Raw genomic sequence first — 22,962 nt, 5'->3', positions numbered from 1 at the left:
AGGTAAGATCAAGAACACGAGGACATAACCTACAACTAGCAGAAGGAAAGTTAAAAATGAACCTTGGATAGTACTATTTTACTGAAGGAGTAGTTCTCACTTGGAACAGATTTACAGCAGAGGTAGGGTATCAGTCAACAGTTAGTGAAATTAAACATGCTTAGGACAAACTTAGATCTAGTATACTCAGATAGAAAAGGTTAAATGAATTTAAAACAAATAAACAAAAACCCATAGGGCTCTTTCACACGGGCGGTCCGTGTGAGAGCTCCGCTGCGGTCCTTTTCTCCACGGAGCGGATGACATTTCTGTCATCCGCTCCGTGTGTCCGCATATCATCCCATCCGTTTGCAGATGATATGCGGACCTAATGTAAGTCTATGGGGATTGCGGATGTCAGCGGATGACACCGCTGACATCCGATTTTCCTTCCTTTCCGTTTTTTGAACGGAACAAAAATAGGGTTCTGTTCCGTTCCAAAAAACGGAACAGAACTGACAGGAAGAAAATCGGATGTCAGCGGATGGTATTCCGCTGACATCCGCAATGCCATTCACTTACATTATGTCCGCAAATCATCCGCAAACGGATGGGCCCGTGTGAAAGAGCCCATAATGTTAAAAGAAAAATTGCAGACTGGATTGAGCATTTTGTCTTTTCTGCCACCACTCCTCTATGTTGTTGCAATTTCAATGTGTCCAAATAATTTTTTAAAATAAAGAAAAAGGTTACAGTGTACACATTGTTGATGTTACAATGTGTATTTTTAGAAGCTATTGGTGAGGTCCCCAGTTTTCTCAAACTCTGATATTCTGTCATGTAAAATACTCGCCATTTTCTCATGAATCATAATCTATGAAAGCTTGGTTTTACCTAACACTAGATTGATGTTGATCGATCTGGGTTTTCTGGTACATCAGAGACTTCAAGTCAGTGATGGAGAAGGATTTGGGTGTTTTCGTAGATGTAGATCATATCAGTGAAGGAGAAGGATCTGGGTGTTCTGGTAGATCACAGACTTGAAGTCAATGATGGTAAAGGATCTGGGTGTTCTGGTAGATCACAGACTTAGGCCCCATTCACACTAGTGCGACTTGTCCCGCGATTTTGAACCGCAAAATCGCATGACAAGTCGTTTTCCATTATTTTCAATGAGCCCCATTCATATCAGTGCGTTTTGAAGTCGCACCGACTTCAAAAGTAGTTCCTGCACTACTTTGCCACGATTTTAATGTGTTTCGAGGCATATAGCCTTGCCATTGCTTTCAAAATCGCGTCAAAATCGCGTCAAAATCGCTGCAAAAATCGCGTCGCGAAATCGCGGCAAAATCTTGGTAAAATTGCGTCGCAATAGTGTGAAAGGGGCCTTAAAGTCAATGATGGTAAAGGATCTGGGTGTTTTGGTAGATCACAGACTTGAAGTCAATGGTGGAGAAGGATCTGGGTGTTCTGGTAGATCACAGACTTGAAGTCAATGGTGGAGAAGGATCTGGGTGTTCTGGTAGATCAAAGACTTGAAATCAATGATGGAGAAGGATCTGGGTGTTCTGGTAGATCACAGACTTGAAGTCAATGATGGTAAAGGATCTGGGTGTTCTGGTAGATCACAGACTTGAAGTCAATGATGGAGAAGGATCTGGGTGTTCTGGTAGATCACAGACTTGAAGTCAATGATGGAGAAGGATCTGGGTGTTCTGGTAGATCACAGACTTGAAGTCAATGATGGAGAAGGATCTGGGTGTTCTGGTAGATCAAAGACTTGAAGTCAATGATGGTAAAGGATCTGGGTGTTCTGGTAGATCACAGACTTGAAGTCAATGATGGAGAAGGATCTGGGTGTTCTGGTAGATCACAGACTTGAAGTCAATGATGGTAAAGGATCTGGGTGTTCTGGTAGATCACAGACTTGACGTCAATGATGGAAAAGGATCTGGGTGTTCTGGTAGATCAAAGACTTGAAGTCAATGATGGTAAAGGATCTGGGTGTTCTGGTAGATCACAGACTTTAAGTCAATGATGGAGAAGGATCTGGGTGTTCTGGTAGATCACAGACTTGAAGTCAATGATGGTAAAGGATCTGGGTGTTCTGGTAGATCACAGACTTGACATCAATGATGGAAAAGGATCTGGGTGTTTTGGTAGATCACAGGTTGGATCTGTGCATTCAGGTAGATTGTACACTTGGAGTCATTGATGAGTCAGGATCTGGGTAAACCATAGACTTGGAGTTAAAGATGGAGATGAATATGGGCAGTGCTTTAAGTGGCCCAAAAGAGGTGCCAGTACTCTATTATAACCTATAAATGTTTTCGCCCCCCCCCCCACCCCACATCAGGGTACCCACAGAGCACCCCCCCCCCCCTGGCCTGGGCTGGGACTCTGGAGCAGGGGGACTCACTGGTGGTGACTGGTGGTACAAATTGAGCGTACTGGTACGCTAAGGCGCACGGAGAGGTGGCGGTTTGCTCAAGAGCCATATTTGGAAGTGGCGGTACTGAGTACCAGTGCCGGCCCACTTAAAGCACTGAATATGGGTGATCTGGTAGTTCACAGACTTGGAGTCAATGATGGGGAAGGATCTGTTTTTTTTTTTTTTGGTAGGACCATAGACTTGAAGCCCATGATGGAGAAGGATAAGGGTGTTCTGGCAGATCATAGAATTGAAGTCAATGATGGGGAAGGATCTGGGTTTTCTGGTAGAGAATAGATTTGGAGTCAATGCCTGGGAAGGATCTGGGTGTTCTCATACATCATTGACTTGGAGTCAATGATTGGGCAGGATCTAGGTGTTAATAGTAGATACAAATCTGGGTGTTCTGGTAGATCGTAGACTTGGAGTCAATGAGAAGGTGGGATCTGGGTAAACCATAGACTTGTAGTTAACAATACAGAAGGATATGGGTGTCCTGGTAGATTATAGACTGGGAGTCAATGATGGGAAAGGATCTGGGTTTTCTGGTAGACCATCGACTTGAAGTCAATAATGGAAAAGGATCTGGGAATTCTGGCAGACCATAGACTTGGAGTCAAATAATGTGGAAGAGTCCGGTTGTTCTGGTAGATCATAGACTTGGAGTCAATGATGGGGAAGGATCTCGGTAGACGAAAGACTTGGAGTTAAAGATGGAGAAGAATAAGGGTGTTGTGGTAGATCATAGACTTGGAGACAATGACACCCTGAATACCAGCAAGGGATACATGACACAGTGGGGAGAGAAGTTGCACCCTGAATGATGCCAGGGAGGGGTGAGTAGCACAGTGGGGAGGGGAAGGTTATACAGTGGGAAGAGATGAGTGGCACAGTGGGGAGGGAAGCTCCACCCTAAATGATGCCATGGAGGGGCAGGTTCTACAGTGGGGAGGGGGTGAGTGGCACAGTGGAGAGGGAAGCTCCACCCTGAATAATGCCAGGGAGGGGTGAGTAGCACAGTGGGGAGGAGTAGGTTGCACAGTGAGGAGGGGTGGGTGGCACAATTGAGAAGAATTGGTTGCAGAATGAGTGATCCTGAGTGATGTCAAGGAGGGGTGAGTGGCACAGTGAGGAGGGAGGCTCCAGCCTGAATGCCAAGGGGGGGGTGGGTGGAACTATGGGATGGATGGCTCCACACTGAATAATGCAAGAGAGGGAAGGAAGAGCAGAATGGCACAAAGGGAAAGGAGGCTCCCCCCTGAATTATGCCAGGGAGGGGTGAGTGACACACTGGGGAAGGAGGCTCCTCCCTGAATGATGCCAGGGAGACATGAGTTACACAGTTGGGTGGGAGGGTCCATCCTGAATGATGCCAGGGAGGGGTGAGTGGCATAGTGGGGAAGGAAGCTTCACAATGATTAATACTATGAAGGGGTGAGTGGCATAGTGGGGAGGGGAGTGGGGCAGATGCCAGTGTAGCAGTAAATTTTGTATGCACTTTCTATGCCTCTGATTCAGAACCTTGCAATCAAGTGATGAAGACATAGTGAGAGAAAGAGCCAAGCAGGAGATAATTAACACCACAACTGCTGGGCAGATTCACCCATAGAGGAGAGCAAATATGAGTCAAGCAGCCACACACATCAATTAACCCCACAGGTGCCGGGGAGAAAGTCGAGCAGCCGCACACAATTATCTTGCATTTGCAGGATAACTTTACTATGTAATGTCACATGGAGACAGAGGGATGTTTTATTCGATCGTCTCCCCCTCTAGCATCCTCCAAACCCCCCTACTGTATGATTGTATCTGCGTTCACTCCAGCTGGTAGTTGTTGGGGGTTGCAACTGATTGTCTGACCTTCTGAGATTTAGGTTTTTTTTTGGGGGAGGGTTGCCACCACATCCCTTTAACCCAGGACACATATTAATTACACAGGTTCTGTGTCTGATTAAGATGGTAATAAAACTCACTTAGTGCCTTATCCTCAGAACCTGTGTAATTAATGTGTGTCCTGGTTTAAAGGGATGAGGTGGCAATCCTAGGTGGGGGTCTATCATTCTGGGATGTCAGTTCTCTGTGGGGGGTGGGGGGGGGGGTGGTGTCATTCTGAAGTTTCAGCAGTTGAGGGTGGATGGGCATCAGTTAGGGGTGTCAGTCGCTGGGGGTGCAAGGGAGGGGTGTCAGTCTGATCAATCGGTAGTTGGGGGTGGGTGGGTGTCAGTGGTAGAAGGTGGGTAAGCAGGTATTAATCTGGAGTGCCAGTGATTGGCTGTGAGGGGTGTCAGTGGTAGGAGGTGGCAGGTGTCAGCAGTATGAGGTAAGCAGGTGTCAATAGTTGGGGGAGTTTCAATTGGTGGTGTCAGTGGATGGGATAGGGGGGTGTCAGTCTGGGGTGTCAGTGGTGGGGGGTAGGTAAGTGGGTTTTAGTCTAGGGTGTCAGCCATTGGCAATGTTAGTGGTTGGAGGTATGCTAGTGTCAGTCTGGGGTTTCAGTGGGTGGGGGGTGTGAGTGGTTGGGGGTAGGTAAGTGAGTTTTAGTCTGGGGTGTCAGTGGTTGGGGGTGGGTGGGGGGTGTCAGTTGTGGGGGGTAGGTAAGTGGGTTTTAGTCTGGGGTGTCAGCCGTTGGCAATGTTAGTGGTTGGAGGTAGGCTAGTGTCAGTCTGGGGTTTCAGTGGATGGGGGGTGTGAGTGGTTGAGGTAGGTAAGTGGGTTTTAGTCTGGGTTGTCAGTGGTTGGGGATGGGTGGGGGGTGTCAGTTGTGGGGGGTAGGTAAGTGGGTTTTAGTCTGGGGTGTCAGCCGTTGGCAATGTTAATGGTTGGAGGTAGGCTAGTGTCAGTCTGGGGTTTCAGTGGTTGGGAGTAGGTGGTTGTCATTCTGGGGTGTCAGTGGTGTAGGCTAGTGTCAGTCTGGGAAGTTAGTGGTTGGGGGTAGGCAGGTGTCAGTGGTTGGGGGTAGTCGGTTGTCATTCTTGGGTGTAAGTGGTTGGAAGTAGGCAGGTGTCAGTCTGGGGTGTCAGTGGTTGGGAGTAGGCGGATGTCATTCTGGGGTGTCAGTGGTGTAGGCAGGTGTCAGTCTGGGAAGTATGTGGCAGGGTGGTAGACAGGTGTCAGTCTGGGGTATCAGTGGTTGGGAGTCGGTGGGTGTCAGTTGTTGGGGGTAGTCGGTTTTGGGTGTAAGTGGTTGGAAGTAGGCAGGTGTCAGTCTGAGGTGTCAATGATTAGGGTTAGGTTGGCGTCAGTGTTTGGTTGTAGCTGGGTGTCAGGTATTGGGGGTAGGCACGTGTCAGTGATTGGTTGTAGCTGGGTGTCAGGTATTGGGGATAGGCAGGTGTGAACTTGGAATGCCAGTGGTTGGGGGTGGGAGGGTGTTAGTCTGGGGTGTCAGTGGATGGGGGTAAACTGGTTTCATATAAAAATTCCACCCCATCACATCGATAAACGTATGCTGCATTATTAGGCAATGTGGTAAACACCGCTGTAACAAGCAATATAGAGTGAATAGGCCCATCCAGGAAGCTCCACCTGCTGAAAATCAATGAAAATACCCACTAATGCTGAGATAAACAAACACACACAAAGTTTGTAAAATATTTCATCTAACTATACAAAGTATGCCGAAGAGTTAAGAAATTCACCAACTTCCAACTACTGACACCATCCTACCAGAGACTGAGATCTGCCTACCACCAATCACTGACACCCCAGACTGACATCTACCTACCCCCAACCACTGACACCCAACTACCTTCTACCACTGACACGTCAGACTGATGCCTGTCAACCCCCCCCCCCCCCACTGCCAACCACTGACCCCCGGCCTACCCACTACCTACCACTGACCCCCAGACTGACACCCCCCCCACTGCCAACCACTGACCCCCCGCCTACCCACTCTCTACCACTGACCCCCAGACTGACACCCCCCACTGCCAATCACTGACACCCACCTACCCACTCCCTACCACTGACCCCCAGATTGACACTCTCAACTGCCAATCACTGACACCCACCTACCCACTCCTTACCACCGACACCCCAGATTGACACTTGCCCATCCAGTCACAACTACTGACACCCCAGATTGACTTCTGCCAACTTCCCCAAAACCTCAGCCACTGCCACCCATATCCTGTCCCACTGACACCCCAGATTGACTTCTGCCAACCCCCCCTTCCCCAGAACCTCAGCCACTGACACCCATATCCTGTCGCACTGACAGCCCATACTGATAGACACCCCAATCCTGTCCCACTGACACCCCAGACTGATAGACACCCCAATCCTGTCCCACTAACGCCCCATACTGATAGACACCCCAATCCTGTCCCACTGACACCCCATACTGATAGACACCCCAATCCTGTCCCACTGACACCCCATACTGATAGACACCCCAATCCTGTCCCACTGACACTCCAGACTGATAGACACCCCAATCCTGTCCCACTAACACCCCATACTGATAGACACCCCAATCCTGTCCCACTGACACCCCATACTGATAAACACCCCTATCCTGTCCCACTGACACCCCATACTGATAGACACCCCTATTCTTTCCCACTGACACCCCATACTGATAGACACCCCAATCCTGTCCCACTGACACCCCATACTGATAGACACCCCAATCCTGTCCCACTGACACCCCATACTGATAGACACCCCAATCCTGTCCCACTGACACTCCAGACTGATAGACACCCCAATCCTGTCCCACTGACACCCCATACTGATAAACACCCCTATCCTGTCCCACTGACACCCCATACTGATAGACACCCCTATTCTTTCCCACTGACACCCCATACTGATAGACACCCCTATTCTTTCCCACTGACACCCCATACTGATAGACACCCCAATCCTGTCCCACTGACACTCCAGACTGATAGACACCCCAATCCTGTCCCACTAACACCCCATACTGATAGACACCCCAATCCTGTCCCACTGACACCCCATACTGATAAACACCCCTATCCTGTCCCACTGACACCCCATACTGATAGACACCCCTATTCTTTCCCACTGACACCCCATACTGATAGACACCCCAATCCTGTCCCACTGACACCCCATACTGATAGACACCCCAATCCTGTCCCACTGACACCCCATACTGATAGACACCCCAATCCTGTCCCACTGACACTCCAGACTGATAGACACCCCAATCCTGTCCCACTGACACCCCAGACTGATAAACACCCCTATCCTGTCCCACTGACACCCCATACTGATAGACACCCCTATTCTTTCCCACTGACACCCCATACTGATAGACACCCCTATTCTTTCCCACTGACACCCCATACTGATAGACACCCCAATCCTGTCCCACTGACACCCCATACTGATAGACACCCCAATCCTGTCCCACTGACACCCCATACTGATAGACACCCCAATCCTGTCCCACTGACACCCCATACTGATAAACACCCCTATCCTGTCCCACTGACACCCCATACTGATAGACACCCCTATTCTTTCCCACTGACACCCCATACTGATAGACACCCCTATTCTTTCCCACTGACACCCCATACTGATAGACACCCCAATCCTGTCCCACTGACACTCCAGACTGATAGACACCCCAATCCTGTCCCACTAACACCCCATACTGATAGACACCCCAATCCTGTCCCACTGACACCCCATACTGATAAACACCCCTATCCTGTCCCACTGACACCCCATACTGATAGACACCCCTATTCTTTCCCACTGACACCCCATACTGATAGACACCCCAATCCTGTCCCACTGACACCCCATACTGATAGACACCCCAATCCTGTCCCACTGACACCCCATACTGATAGACACCCCAATCCTGTCCCACTGACACTCCAGACTGATAGACACCCCAATCCTGTCCCACTGACACCCCAGACTGATAAACACCCCTATCCTGTCCCACTGACACCCCATACTGATAGACACCCCTATTCTTTCCCACTGACACCCCATACTGATAGACACCCCTATTCTTTCCCACTGACACCCCATACTGATAGACACCCCAATCCTGTCCCACTGACACCCCATACTGATAGACACCCCAATCCTGTCCCACTGACACCCCATACTGATAGACACCCCAATCCTGTCCCACTGACACCCCATACTGATAAACACCCCTATCCTGTCCCACTGACACCCCATACTGATAGACACCCCTATTCTTTCCCACTGACACCCCATACTGATAGACACCCCTATTCTTTCCCACTGACACCCCATACTGATAGACACCCCAATCCTGTCCCACTGACACTCCAGACTGATAGACACCCCAATCCTGTCCCACTAACACCCCATACTGATAGACACCCCAATCCTGTCCCACTGACACCCCATACTGATAAACACCCCTATCCTGTCCCACTGACACCCCATACTGATAGACACCCCTATTCTTTCCCACTGACACCCCATACTGATAGACACCCCAATCCTGTCCCACTGACACCCCATACTGATAGACACCCCAATCCTGTCCCACTGACACCCCATACTGATAGACACCCCAATCCTGTCCCACTGACACTCCAGACTGATAGACACCCCAATCCTGTCCCACTGACACCCCAGACTGATAAACACCCCTATCCTGTCCCACTGACACCCCATACTGATAGACACCCCTATTCTTTCCCACTGACACCCCATACTGATAGACACCCCTATTCTTTCCCACTGACACCCCATACTGATAGACACCCCAATCCTGTCCCACTGACACCCCATACTGATAGACACCCCAATCCTGTCCCACTGACACCCCATACTGATAGACACCCCAATCCTGTCCCACTGACACCCCATACTGACACTTTAATCTCAGAATGTCAGACAATGAATTGCACCATCTCCCCTCCCCCTCCCGCAGGTACTAACATCTGGAATGATCGGAGATCTGATCATACAATGGAGGGGTCGGATGGGACACGTGAAGTGTCGCTTTAGTCATCGCCCGCGGGTCACATAGTAAAGTTAGGCAGCGGCTGTGGCATTGTGTGCACATGCTCGGCTCCCTCCCCGGCACTTGTGGGGTTAATTGGTTTGCGCTGTCCCTTCCCCCACTACGTCACCATCAGTGATTGCGATCGTTGCGAGGGTCAGAAGCGGCGCATGCGGAGGCGGCAGAGCAGCACGGGAGGTGCAGAATATTTCCCGGGATACAATAATAATACTGCTACACCGGGCGGACAGGGCGGCTCCCGCACACAACTGACAGCCGGCTCCGCCCACCTCTGCACAGTGACGCAGCACTGATCAGCTGGCAGACGCGGCTCTGTGCCCGGAGACGGTGAGTGCTCTGCATTGTGCCATGAGACTGCTGCGGCACAAGATCCAGCTGTGGGCAGGTACCGGCGGGGGGGGGCACTGCCAATACTGGGCATCACGGGGGAATAAGGGGGCACTGCCAATACTGGGCATCACGGGGGAATAAGGGGGCACTGCCAGTAATGGGCATCACTGGGGGAAATGAGGGGGGACTGCCAATAATGGGCATCACGGGGGAAATGAGGGGGGTGAGGGCACTGCCAGTAATGGGCATCATGGGGGAATAAGGGGGCACTGCCAATAATGGGCATCACTGGGGGAAATGAGGGGGGACTGCCAATAATGGGCATCACGGGGGAAATGAGGGGGGTGAGGGCACTGCCAGTAATGGGCATCACTGAGGGGCACTGCTAATACTGGACATCACTAGGGGCAATGAAAGGGGAGGGGCACTGCCAGTAATGGGCATCATGGGGGAATAAGGGGGCACTGCCAATAATGGGCATCACTGGGGGAAATGAGGGGGGACTGCCAATAATGGGCATCACGGGGGAAATGAGGGGGGTGAGGGCACTGCCAGTAATGGGCATCACTGAGGGGCACTGCTAATACTGGACATCACTAGGGGCAATGAAAGGGGAGGGGCACTGCCAGTAATGGGCATCACCAAGGGGGAATGGGCACTGCCAATACCGGCTATCATTGGGTGCAATAGGAGGGGAGGGGGGGCATTGCCAATAATGGGCATTACTGGGGGGGAGGGGGCACTGCCAATACCGGCATCACTGGGGGCAATGAGGGGGGGCACTGCCAATAATGAGCAATCACTGAGGGGAGGGGACACTGCCAATACCTGCATCACTGGGGCAATGAAGGGGGGCACTGCCAATAATGAGCAATCACTGAGGGGAGGGGGCACTGCCAATACCGGGCATAACTGGGGGCAATGAGGGGGGAGGGGACACTGCCAATAATGGGCATCACTGGGGGCAATGAGGGGGGAGGGGGCACTGTCAAAAATGGGCATCACTGAGGAGCACTGCCAATAATGGGCATAACTGGCAGGTACCAGCAGGGGGGGCACTGACAATACTGGGCATCACTGGTGGCAATAAGGGGGCACTGCCAATGATGGGCATTACTGGGGGGAGGGGGCACTGCCAATACTGGGCATCACTGAGGTCAATGAGGGGGTCACTGCCAATAATGGGCATCACTGAGGGGAGTGGGAACTGCCAATACTGGGCATCACTGGGGGCAATGAGGGGGGAGGGGACACTGCCAATAATGGGCATCACCGTGGGGGAGCGGCTCTGCCAATACCGGGAATTATTGGGTGCAATGAGAGGGGCACTGCCAATAATGGGCATCACTGGGGGGAGGTCGCACTGCCAATACTGGGCATCACTGGGTGAAATGAGGGGGGCACTGCCAATACCGGCTTTATTGATGGGAGGGGGCACTGCCAATGCCAAGCATCACTGAGGGGGGCACTGCCAATAATGGGCATCACTGAGAGGGAGGGGGCACTGCCAGTAATGGGCATTACTGAGGGGGGCACTGCCATGTGGGGCATCACTGGGGGCATGGAGGGAGGGAGAGAGCACGGTCAATACTGGGCATAACTGGGGGCACTGAGGTGGGGAGAGAGCACTGCCATAGGGGGCATAACTGGGGGCAATGAGGTGGAGGGGCACTGCCAATTCTGGACATCACTGGGAGCACTGTGGGGGAGGGAGCACTGCCAATACTGGGCATTACGGGGGGCAATGAGGGGGGAGAGGGCACTGCCGTGGATGGGTAATAAGGGTGGAGGGAAGCACTGCCATGGGGGCATTACTGGGGGTACTGCCAGTCTGTGTTCGATTTATAGGATCTGTATAAATTGCATACCATCAATGGAAGGCACCACCAATCTTTGTGTCAAGTATGATCTCCGTATACACTGTGTGCCAGGCTTGGTCTCTATCTGGGCTTTGTATACTATGTGCCAGGCTTTGTCATTATCTGGGTTCTGTAGTGTGCCAGGCTTAGTCTCTATCTGGGTTCTGTATATACTGTGTGCCAGGCTTGTTCTCTATCTGGGCTTTGTATACACCATGTGCCAGGCTTGTTCTCTATCTGGGCTTTGTAGGCACCATGTGCCAGGCTTGTTCTCTATCTGGGCTTTGTATGCACCGTGTGCCAGGCTTGTTCTCTTTCTGGGCTTTGTATGCACCGTGTGCCAGGCTTTTTCTCTACCTGGGCTTTGTATGCACCGTGTGCCAGGCTTGTTCTCTACCTGGGCTTTGTATGCACAGTGTGCCAGGCTTGTTCTCTATCTGGGCTTTGTATGTACCGTGTGCCAGGCTTGTTCTCTATCTGGGCTTTGTATGCACTGTGTGCCAGGCTTGTTCACTATCTGGGCTTTGTATGCACCGTGTGCCCGCCTTGTTCTCTATCTGGGCTTTGTATGCACCGTGTGCAAGGCTTGTTCTCTATGTGGGCTTTGTATGCACCATGTGCCAGGCTTGTTCCCTATCTGGGCTTTGTATACACCGTTTGCCAGTCTTGTTCTCTATCTGGGCTTTAAATACACTGTGTGCCAGGCTTGCTCTCTATCTGGGCTTTGTATACACCAACTGCCAGGCTTGTTCTCTATTTGAGCTTTGTATACAGCATGTGCCAGGCTTGTTCTCTATCTGGGCTTTGTATACACTGTGTGCCAGGCTTGTTCTCTATCTGGGCTTTGTATACACTGTGTGCCAGTTTTGTATATACTGAGTGCCAGACTTGGTCTTTATCTGTGTTTTGTATATACTATGTGACAGGCTTGGTCTCTATCTGGGTTCTGTATACACTGTGTGCCAGGCTTGGTCTCTATCTGGGCTCTGCATACACCATGTGCCAGACTTGGTCTCAATCTGGGCTCTGTATACACTGTGTGCCAGGCTTGGATTCTATGTGGGCTCTGTTTACATTGTGCCAGGATTGGTCTTTGTTTGAGTGTTGGCACACCCCTGACCAACAAGGTCTGTGGTCTGTGAAGAGACTGAGAGGGCCATTTGGAGGGCTGAAAGGAAGACGAGAAATACACTATATTGTCAAAAGTATTGGGACGCCTGCCTTTATACGCACATGAACTTTAATGGCATCCCAGTCTTAGTAGGGTATACAATTGGGTTGGCCCATCCTTTGCAGCTATAACAGCTTCAACTCTTCTGGGAAGGCTGTCCACAAGGTTTAGGAGTGTGTCTATGGGAATGTTTGACCGTTCTTCCAGAAGCACATTAGTGAGGTCAGGCACTGATGTGGACAAGAAGGCCTGGCTCGCAGTCTCTGTTCTAATTTATCCCAAAGGTGTTCTATTGGGTTAAGGTGAGAACTCTGTGCAGGCCAGTCAAGTTCCTCCACCCCAAACTCGCTCATCCATGTCTTTATGGACCTTGCTTTGAGCACTGGTCAAAATCATTTAGTGGGATGCCATTAAAGTTCATGTGCGTGTAAAGGCAGGAGTCCCAATACTTTTGACAATATAGTATATGCATATAGGTAGAAGGTGGAGGAACTTTGCCACTCTGTCCTTCGCTTAGCAGGTCTGTGGCCTGGTTCAGGATGGCCTCTGTGCTTAAAGCGGAGTTCCACCCAAAAGTTTTGACAGGTACCCGCTCCCACTTCCGCTCGGAGCGCCGCGGCACCCTTAGCGGAAGTTCTCCTCTCCCCCTCCCTCCCTGCAATCTTCTGGGACATGTCAGAGGTCCCAGAAAATTGCCGGCCAATCACGACGCGTAGCGCAACTCGCGCATGCGCAGTGCATACCCGGCTGTGAACCTGACAACTGTCACACCCGGGTGCCCACACCAGTGATGCCGGCGCCGCAGAGCAGAGAGGGAGAAGAGCGAGACTTCGGGCGGCAGCATCGCTGGACCGTTGGACAGGTGAGTGTGTGAGGCTGGAACTCCGCTTTAAAGCAGAACGAAACCCTCCTGTCCTTTTCAGCCAAGCAAGCTGCCATCTTAGCTTCTGTTTGATGTACAACCGCCATGGTGCTGCTCATGTGATCAGTTATTACACAAGCTATTTGAGGTTTGACAGTTTGGTTGAGAGCACAAGCAAATGTGACAGTTTGCGTTCCCGGCATGTCGGGAATGTAAATGTTTTTTGAAACTGTTAAATCAATGGTTTACTTCCACTTTGGATTGAGAAGCACGCTATGAGGGCTGACTGGTAACATCTGGAGAAGATGGCAGGTTGCAATCGTGCGTAAGGGCTCTTTCACACGGTCCGCCTCCGTAGGCGGATCCGTGCTGCTCAGCGGGGATCGATCCGCGATCCCCGCTGAGCCGGCGGATGACAGCTCCGTCTCCGCTTGCAGTGCGGAGAGGGAGGTGTCACAGCCCCTGCTGCTCTCTGTGGGGAATCGGATGAGAGCGGACCGCCTGTCCGCTCTCATCCGATCCCCAGGACGGATGGAAAATAGGGTTTCCATCCGTCTGGATTTCACGGGCAGGATCGGATGCGGATGGCAGCGGGTGTCAGTGGCCGCTGGTGCCGTTCCTTCAGAGTCCCGTGCCGTGACTATTGGCTCCCGGGCGCGTGCGCAGGAGTGACGTCACCGCGGCTCCGGCCAATCAGATGGCCGGATGCCGCCATCCCAGAGGACGGGCGACTGGACATGTCGCCCGTCCATAGAGGTAAATGGACTGCGCGGCGGGGGCTCGTTCTAAGGTAAGTATTTCATAATGAGCTAGTATGCGACGCATACCAGCTCATTATGTGTTTCTCTTTCAGGTCGGAAAAAAAAAAAAAAAATGTTTGTATGGGTTTACAACCTCTTTAAATAGTTGGTAAGGCTTAAGATAGACACCAATCCATCCAGTTCAACCTGAGTGTGTGTATGTGTATATCGCTACCATTTTCAATATCCCTGTACATTACTCTTGCTAAGAAACACATCTAAGAGCCGGTTCACATATATGTGATGACAGACATCGCATGTGATTCATAGCGCACTGCTCTGCATATCACATGCGATGTCTGTGCAATGCAAATTCAGCCATACAGATTGTATGGCTCAATTCCCATCGCATTGAGACACAACTCACACAGGACCCTTTTTTTGGAACCAGAATCAGATTGCATGGGTGTTCACACCTATGCGATCCGATCCATGTTCAAACTCACAGTTCGCACTACGATATGTGAACTGATCTGGGGGTGTCGTTAACTTTGTATTGACACCCCCAGCGATTCGCATATGGCAGTGTGAACTTGCCTGCGAGTTGAATGCCATGTGGGAACCCGCAGTGGATTTGCAGGGTTCCCGCATTGCATATGTGTGAACCGAGACTAAATGTTTTTTGAATTTATCCATACTTCCTGCTGACACCACCAACTGTGGAAGGGAGTTTCACACATCCTTACTGCTCTAACAGTAAAGAACCCCTCACACAGTTTAAAAATCGAAGCACTTTTCATGCAACTTCATTGTGTGGCCAAGTATCTGCTTTAGAGACAATAGGTTAACTAGTTTTCTCCCAGTGCTGGAGTTCCTATTTTAAAAATGACATTCTGCCATAGTCCTGTGTGCAGAGATGAGATAATGGGTGGGCTACCATCTATTCCTCTTCATTAGTCGTCAAAGAAATGTATCTGGAATATAACATTGACTGCAACCACAAACTCCGATCCATCACATTTCTATGGAGACTTTCATTGCTCCTGGCTGTGTCAGGTTATGTTCAGCAGATTCAGTACTTGCAAGGAGACTCTGGACTGAAGCGCAGCAGGGGCTGGGGGTGGGGCAGTGCAGCCTGCAGCGGCCCCAATCAATGCAGCGGCCCAGCCGGCAATGCGAGCAGGGGGCGTGTGACGTGACGCGTCGAAGCCTTTCGCGCACGTCGACGAATTTTCGTAGTCGACTAGTCGTTGCAGCCCTATTGCTATCATATTTCCTCCTAAAGTGGTAGCAAACTGCATTTTTTTTATTTTTACCTACAGGTAAGCTTATAATACAGCTTATTTGTAGGTTAAATGAATATCTCCTAATTGTGCACCGTTCAAGAGATATTCTAGTGAGCAGCAGCCGGTGACATCAGCGGCGCATGCGCTCTGAATGAACGTGCTGTTCCTTCAGAGCTCTGTGCCGGCCGTGACTCCGGCGAACGTTCAGGAGTGACGTCATCGCGGCTTAGCCATTCAAGCTGCTGCAGTCCACGAACCCGAAATGGAAGACATGGTAAAGATGGAAGCCTCTACAGCGGTGGCAACATGCTGCTGGAGGGCTTCTTTGCAAGGTAAGCCTTTCATAAGTATGCTATGCATACTAGCGCATTATGCCTTTTTTTTTTTTCCTCTTTTAACCACTACAGCCCTGGAAGGAAAATGTATGTAATTTTTCCCTGCAAATAGAGCTTTCTTTTGGTGGTATTTGATTACCTCTGCAGTTTTTTTATTTTTTTTTTTGCACTATAAACAAAAAAAATACCAACAATTTTGAAAAAAAAAAATCAATAATTTTTTTAGTTTCTGCTATAAAACCTATCCAATAAAAAATTTAAAATAATCTAATTTCTGTAATAATTTAGGCCAGTATGTATTCTGCCACATATTTTTGGTAAAAAATCCCAATAAAAATATGGTTTGCGCAAAAGTTATAGCCTCTACAAACTATGGGATATTTTTATTTGTTATTTTTTACTAGTAATAACGGTGATCAGCGACTTATAGCCAGACTACAATATTGCAGGGGACAGTCGGTGATCACTGAGTGATCAGTGCTAAAATATATGCACTGTCACTGTACTAATGATACTGGCTGGGAAGGGGTTAACAGGGGCGATCAAAAGGTTAAATGTGTGCCTGAGAATGCGGTCACCACTGGCTCCCTCCCGCCTGAAATGCTGCAAGCAGATATGAGTATTACAAATGAAATGAACTGCATTTTTGGTTTGTGGTGCTCAGATGAAGTGTAGTTCAACTTTAAGGTAAAAAACGTTTAGGCTTTAGAACCACTTGAATGCATTCTAATAGCTTGGCAATGCTTGCTATTGCTGGGTCTGTGATCTACTAGATCCTTTCCATCCTCAATTCCCCCAGGGGTTCTCCCCCTAGTGAACTGCATGTATATTTTTAGCTTTCAAGTGTATTACATTTTTCTACATTTAAACCTCATCTATTTGACTAGATTATTTATTTTAATCTATTTATTTTAATCTTTATATCCTTTATGAACAAGTTAAAAACTGGTCCCAGGACAGACCCCCGGGGTACCCTACTCATAACTCTAGACCATTCAGAAAATATGCCATTATTCACAACCCTCTGGATGCGCTTTTGTAACCAGTTTTCTATCTAGGTACATATGATCTCATCAATGCCAAAAGACCTTAATTTGTAAATGTACACTACATCCACCAGCCTTCCTCTAAAATTACAACTTACCTCCTCTTAGAATGTTGAAAGGTTGGCTTAGCATGAATGACCTTTCATAAATCCAGGGTGGTTACTATTAATGATACTGTTTTCATCAGCAAATTCTTGGATATGGTGCCTTATCATTCCTTTCAAAGTTTACATACTATTGATGTTAGGCTGACTAGTTTCCAGGTGTACTGTATATCCTGGCCCTTTTTGAATATTGGCACCACATTTGCTTTCACCAATCAGCTAGTACCATTCCAGTTAGTAAGCTATCCTTAAAAATGAGGAACAATGCGCTGGCCATACAATTGCTAAATTCTTTGAGAACTCTCAGGTGTAATCCATCCAGTCCTGGTGATTTATTGACAGGTAAAGTAGAACTATAGGCAAAACTTTTTTTTGTTTATGTTTTGGATGTAGCGGGGGGGGGGGGGGCGTTATAACCCTTGTCAGGTTTCTTTTAACCATCTGTGTCCAATTGTGAGATTTCCCTTCAATTCCTGTCACATAGCCAAAACAGGAAGTGGGAGGAAATCCCTGCCAGTTAAGCCAATTCCTTGAGGTCTCCCAGGTCACCAGAACTAGTGTCCTCAATGGGAGATTTCCCCTCTATTATTTTTCTGGTGACAACCAAAATTTGGGTTTTTTTTTTTTTTTACTTTCATATTCAATGATTATGGTAAACGGGACAAATAGAGAGGGTGAATCTCCTAATGGGAGCGCAGACAGCAATAAAAACTGACACGCATTCTAATCCCTTCTTACTTTATCCAAAACTAAACAAAATAGTTTTGCTTTTAGTGATACTTTAAGTTTTTCTGTTATTTTTTTAATCCAAAGATCCTTTATTAATAATGTAAAGATGTAAAGAAATACAAAAAACATTGCATTTCTAATGTAGTGTATATAAAGATAGTTCTTAAGAAGGTAGGAATAGTGACATCCTCTTGTTACATTCCTGAGTGCTACATTACACAAACCATTGAAAACATTGTAATAAGCAGGTCACTTAGGCTGCATTCACACTTGAGCGTAGCGTTTTTTACAGCGATTTTACCGCGATTTTACCGCGATTTTTTTCAGGCGTTTTTCATTGACATCTATCAAAAACGCTGGTAATCAGCCCAAAAAGAAGCTCATGTAATTTTTTCAGCTACAGGCGTTTTGCAAAACGCTCAGATGTGAACAGGGGCCATTTAAATGAATGGGGTTTTACTTGTTGGGCGTTTTGGAAGCGTTTCTTTTGAGCGTTTTTGGAGCTGAAAACGCCCAGGTGTGAATGGAGCCTTAGGCTTCTTTCACAAGGCCGCTCCGCTGCTTTAGTCCGCTGCGGGACTTTTTTTTTTTTTTTTTCATCCGCTTTGTGTCATCCGCTCCGTGTGCCCGCATATCATCCCATCCGTTTGCGGATGATATGCGGACATAATGTAAGTATATGGCATTGCGGATGTCAGCGGATGACACCGCTGACATCCGATTTTCCTTCCTTTCCGTTTTTTACACGGATTAAAAAATAGAGTTCTGTTCCATTCCAAAAAACGGAACAGAACTGAAAGGAGGAAAATCGGATGTCAGCGGATGGTATTCCGCTGACATCCGCAGTGCCATTCACTTACATTAAAGTCCGCAATCATCCGCAAAAAAATAGGATGATTTGCGGACACACGGAGCCGCCGTGTGAAAGGACCCTTATACATCAAGAAAATGAGACCGCTAGTAGGTTATAACCATATTTCTGCAGTTTGAAAAAATTGTAACCATAAAATACACTTGGACATAATTCCTTACACTTGCAACAATCTGTCCATCACTAACGGAGGCAGCCTTGGAATGTCTAACCAGTGGCCTTTTTTTAGGACCATTTTTCTTGATAATAATCTTTTTTACTTTAGTGTATAGCCACTCGGGTTTAACATTTTTTCATTTATGTTTGTTGCCTATAGGAATATACTGACAAACGCCATTGTCCCATACAATGCACTCCCACATTTCTTCAGCGGTTTTTAGTTGCAAGAATTTGATCCCATTTAGTATCATGTAGTTTGAAGCACAGCTTAGAAAAGTTCTTTTGAAATGTAATGTTCTTGTCCTACCTAAGTGTCTTCCTTTCATATTGTTTATGGCAAACATATTTACTCTGTGATTACTGTTACCTAAATTAGAACTTATTTCCACATCTAAAATCAGTTTTATTTGTAGTTAGAAAATCCAGCAGAGCATTATTTTGATTGTCTACCACTTGACTCTTGAATTTGTGCTGCAATACTTTAAAGAAACTATAAGCCTTGGTTGAGTGAACAATTCCTCCTGCCCAATCAAAATTAAGATAGTTGAAGTTTCCCATGATTCAATAGCGATTAGTTAATAATTTGTTTAGGATATTCACCAGGCATTACAGTTTTGTGTACCTTGAGTTATGGTGTTCTTTTAAATTGCTTTACTGCTGTCTGTATTATTGGGATTTGTATTGCAAGCCATCTTTCCTATTATAGGTACCCAGTGACACAGGAACATGCCATGTTTAACGGGGGGGGGGGGGGTCTTGGTGGGTGTAGTGCCCTTTAGTTGTTGCCCCTCCTTCGGGGATGTAGTGAGTGGAGTTTTGCCCCTTTTTATACCAGCTCTGGGTGGGCCCTGGTGGAGTTCAGGGTATGGGAACAGGACACTCCCTGACCAACAACATGTAGGTCTTTGTCCTATGGAGGGACTGAGGGGGGCATTTTCAGGACCGATCCTCCAGGAAGATGAGAAATGGGCACATAGGGAGAAGGTGGAGGAACTTTGCCACCCCTGTCCTTTGCTTAGCATGTCTACAACTTAGGCTGGCCATACACTATACAATTTTCTTGTTCAACTTTCCTTTAGATTTACCAAAACCATGTAATATAGGGTCAAACCTAAACACTTTCAATTTGTATGCAGTCAGGCAGGCCCTTGCACTACATAGTTTAAGGTAAATCTAAAGGAAATTGAATAAGAAAATTGTATAGTGTATGGCCAGCCTTAGTTCAGGATGGCCTTGGGGCCTAAATTGAGGAACATCCTAAGTGTGGAACACTGTGTGCCAGGCCTGGTCTCTGTCTGAGATTTCTATATACTAGAGCTGCAGGATTCTGGACAAAATGAGAATCAAAATTTTTTTCTTTTTTTGCTTAGAATAAAGATCATGATTCTGAATAACTTTATTTTAAAGATTTACAACCCGTGAACATTAGGTTATCAAAGGAGATGGCAATAAAATAAGACATAATACTCTGCTTCAATCAAACAAGATGGCAATAAAATAAGACATGATACTCTTTGCTTCAATTACATTTAAAGAAATGTAATGAAAAAGAATGTAATGTGTAAAGAAATAAAAAAAATTACCATTAAGTTTTATATTAGGGTTTTTTTTTTTTTTTAGTACTCGCTGATACCAATTACCGATACCTACCGCAACTTTTTTGTTTACACTTCAGCTATTAGCAATGGTACAAAGCATTGAAAAATTATTTTACAAATGAAATTAAATATATATTTTTTAATTTTGCAAATTTTTTCAATGTGAAACATGTAAATATATGTTAAAGGTGACAAAATATGAATAAACAATGCAAACGAAAAAAAAAAGTTTTAATTATTAATAGTTTATAATATAGAAGTTGTTAAAAAAAAAAATTAGCAGAAATATATTAAATGGAGAAGCAGAATAAGGAGTAATAAGGCTGATTAGAATAAATTAACGGTTAATAAGGGATTACACAGAGGAACAACCTAATAAAAACTTATTTTTTTACTTGACAAGATTGCTTTAAACTAACTTCATTTGCAGACCATAGTTCATCCCTTTTGATCTGTAAATGAATAAACAGGACAGGTAAGAAGATACAATGTTTCTTTTTATCTGTCTCTTTCAGCGCTGAGCAATGTTGTTGGTGGTTTTTTTTTTTTACAGCTGTGAGCAGGGGAACTGCTCTACAATTTTTATATGAATCGTGGCAATGGTGGATTAGGATCATGTGGGGGGATTGATTCGAGATCGCAATCTTTTCACGATTAAACGTGCAGCTCTACTATACACTGTACCAGGCTTGGTCTCTGTCTGGACTCTGTACAGTGCCAGGCTTGGTATTTATCTTTACTCTGTATATACTGTGTGCCAGGCTTGGTCTCTATCTAGGTTCTGTATGCACTGTGAGCCAGGCTTGATCTCAATCTGGGTTCTGTATACACCATGTGCCAGGTGTGTTCTCTATCTGAGCTCTGTATACACTATGTGCCAGGGTTGGTCTCTATTTGGGGTCTGTATACACTGTGCCTGGCTTTATTTCTATCTTGGTTCTGTATATACTGTGTGCCAGGCATGGTCCTTGTCTGAGCTCTATATACACTGTGCTAGACTTGGTCTTTAACTGGGTCCTCTATATACTGTGCCAAGCTTGGTCCCTATCTGGGCTTTGTATACAATATGTGCCAGGCTTGGTCTCTATCTGGGTTCTGTATATACTGTGCCTTTTTTTTGGGGGGGGGGGGGCTCTGTATACACTATGGCAGGCTTGGTACCTATCTGGGTTCTGTATACACTGTGCGCCAGGCGTGGTCCCTGTCTGAGCTCTGTGTACACCGTGCTAGGCTTGGTCTTTATCTGGGTCCTCTAATCACTGTGCCAAGCTTGGTCTCTATCTGGGCTTCGTATGCAATGTGTGTCTGGCGTTGTCTCTATCTGGTCTCTGCATATACTGTGCCAGGCTTGGTGTTTATCTGGGCTCTGTATACACTATGGCATGCTTGGTGTCTACCTGGGTTCTATCTATACTATGTGCCAGGCTTGGTCTCTATATGGGCTCTGTATACACTGTTTGAGCTTTTCTAAATCTGGAGCACTCCGAATCTGGTGCAGCTCTGCATGTTAGCCAATCAGCTTCTAACTCCAGCTTGTTCAGTTAAGCTTTGAGAATAAAACCTGGAAGCTGATTGGTTTCTATGCAGAGCTGCACAAGAATTTCCATGCTCCAATTTTAGTAAATCTCCTCCACTGTGTGCCAGGCTTGGTTTCTATCTGGGTTCTGTATACACTGTGCCAAGCTTGGTCTCTATCTGGACTCTGTATACACTGTGTGCCAGTCTTGGTCTCTATCTGGGCTCTGTATACACTGTGTGCCAGTCTTGGTCTATATCTGGGCTCTGTATACACTTTGTGCCATTCTTGGTCTATATCTGGGCTCTGTTTACACTGTGTGCCAGTCTTGGTCTATATCTGGGCTCTGTATACACTGTGTGCCAGTCTTGGTCTCTATCTGGGCTCTGTATACACTGTGTGCCAGTCTTGGTCTCTATCTGGGCTCTGTATACACTGTGTGCCAGTCTTGGTCTATATCTGGGCTCTGTTTACACTGTGTGCCAGTCTTGGTCTATATCTGGGCTCTGTATACACTTTGTGCCAGGCTTGGTCTCTATCTGGGCTCTGTTTACACCGTGTGCCAGTCTTGGTCTCTATCTGGGCTCTATTTACACTGTGTTCCAGTCTTGGTCTCTATCTGGGCTCTGTATGCACTGTGTGCCAGTCTTGGTCTATATCTGGGCTCTGTTTACACTGTGTTCCAGTCTTGGTCTCTATCTGGGCTCTGTATACACTGTGTGCCAGTCTTGGTCTATATCTGGGCTCTGTTTACACTGTGTGCCAGTCTTGGTCTATATCTGGGCTCTGTATACACTTTGTGCCAGGCTTGGTCTCTATCTGGGCTCTGTTTACACTGTGTGCCAGTCTTGGTCTATATCTGGGCTCTGTTTACACTGTGTGCCAGTCTTGGTCTATATCTGGGCTCTGTATACACTGTGTGCCAGTCTTGGTCTATATCTGGGCTCTG

At 47.4% G+C, this 22,962-nt stretch overlaps 1 protein-coding gene across 2 annotated transcripts in view; it reads left to right on the top strand.

Annotated features, from left to right (window-relative positions):
• The first annotated feature begins 9,619 nt into the window (after window positions 1–9,619).
• NDRG4 (NDRG family member 4) overlaps window positions 9,620–22,962 on the top strand; it is a 65,412-nt gene continuing 52,069 nt past the window's right edge. For both annotated transcript variants that reach the window (XM_082269911.1, XM_082269910.1), the window contains exon 1: window positions 9,620–9,792. In XM_082269911.1, coding sequence (XP_082126037.1) covers window positions 9,756–9,792 — 37 coding nt within the window. In that variant the 5' untranslated portion in view covers window positions 9,620–9,755. The remainder of the gene's footprint in view (window positions 9,793–22,962) is intronic.

This window comes from Pelophylax lessonae (assembly GCF_965119305.1).
Source record: "Pelophylax lessonae genome assembly, chromosome: 10".
Classification (NCBI taxonomy): domain Eukaryota; kingdom Metazoa; phylum Chordata; class Amphibia; order Anura; family Ranidae; genus Pelophylax; species Pelophylax lessonae.
The sequence above is the reverse complement of the archived record's forward strand: the minus strand, read 5'-3'. Positions and strand labels throughout refer to the sequence as shown.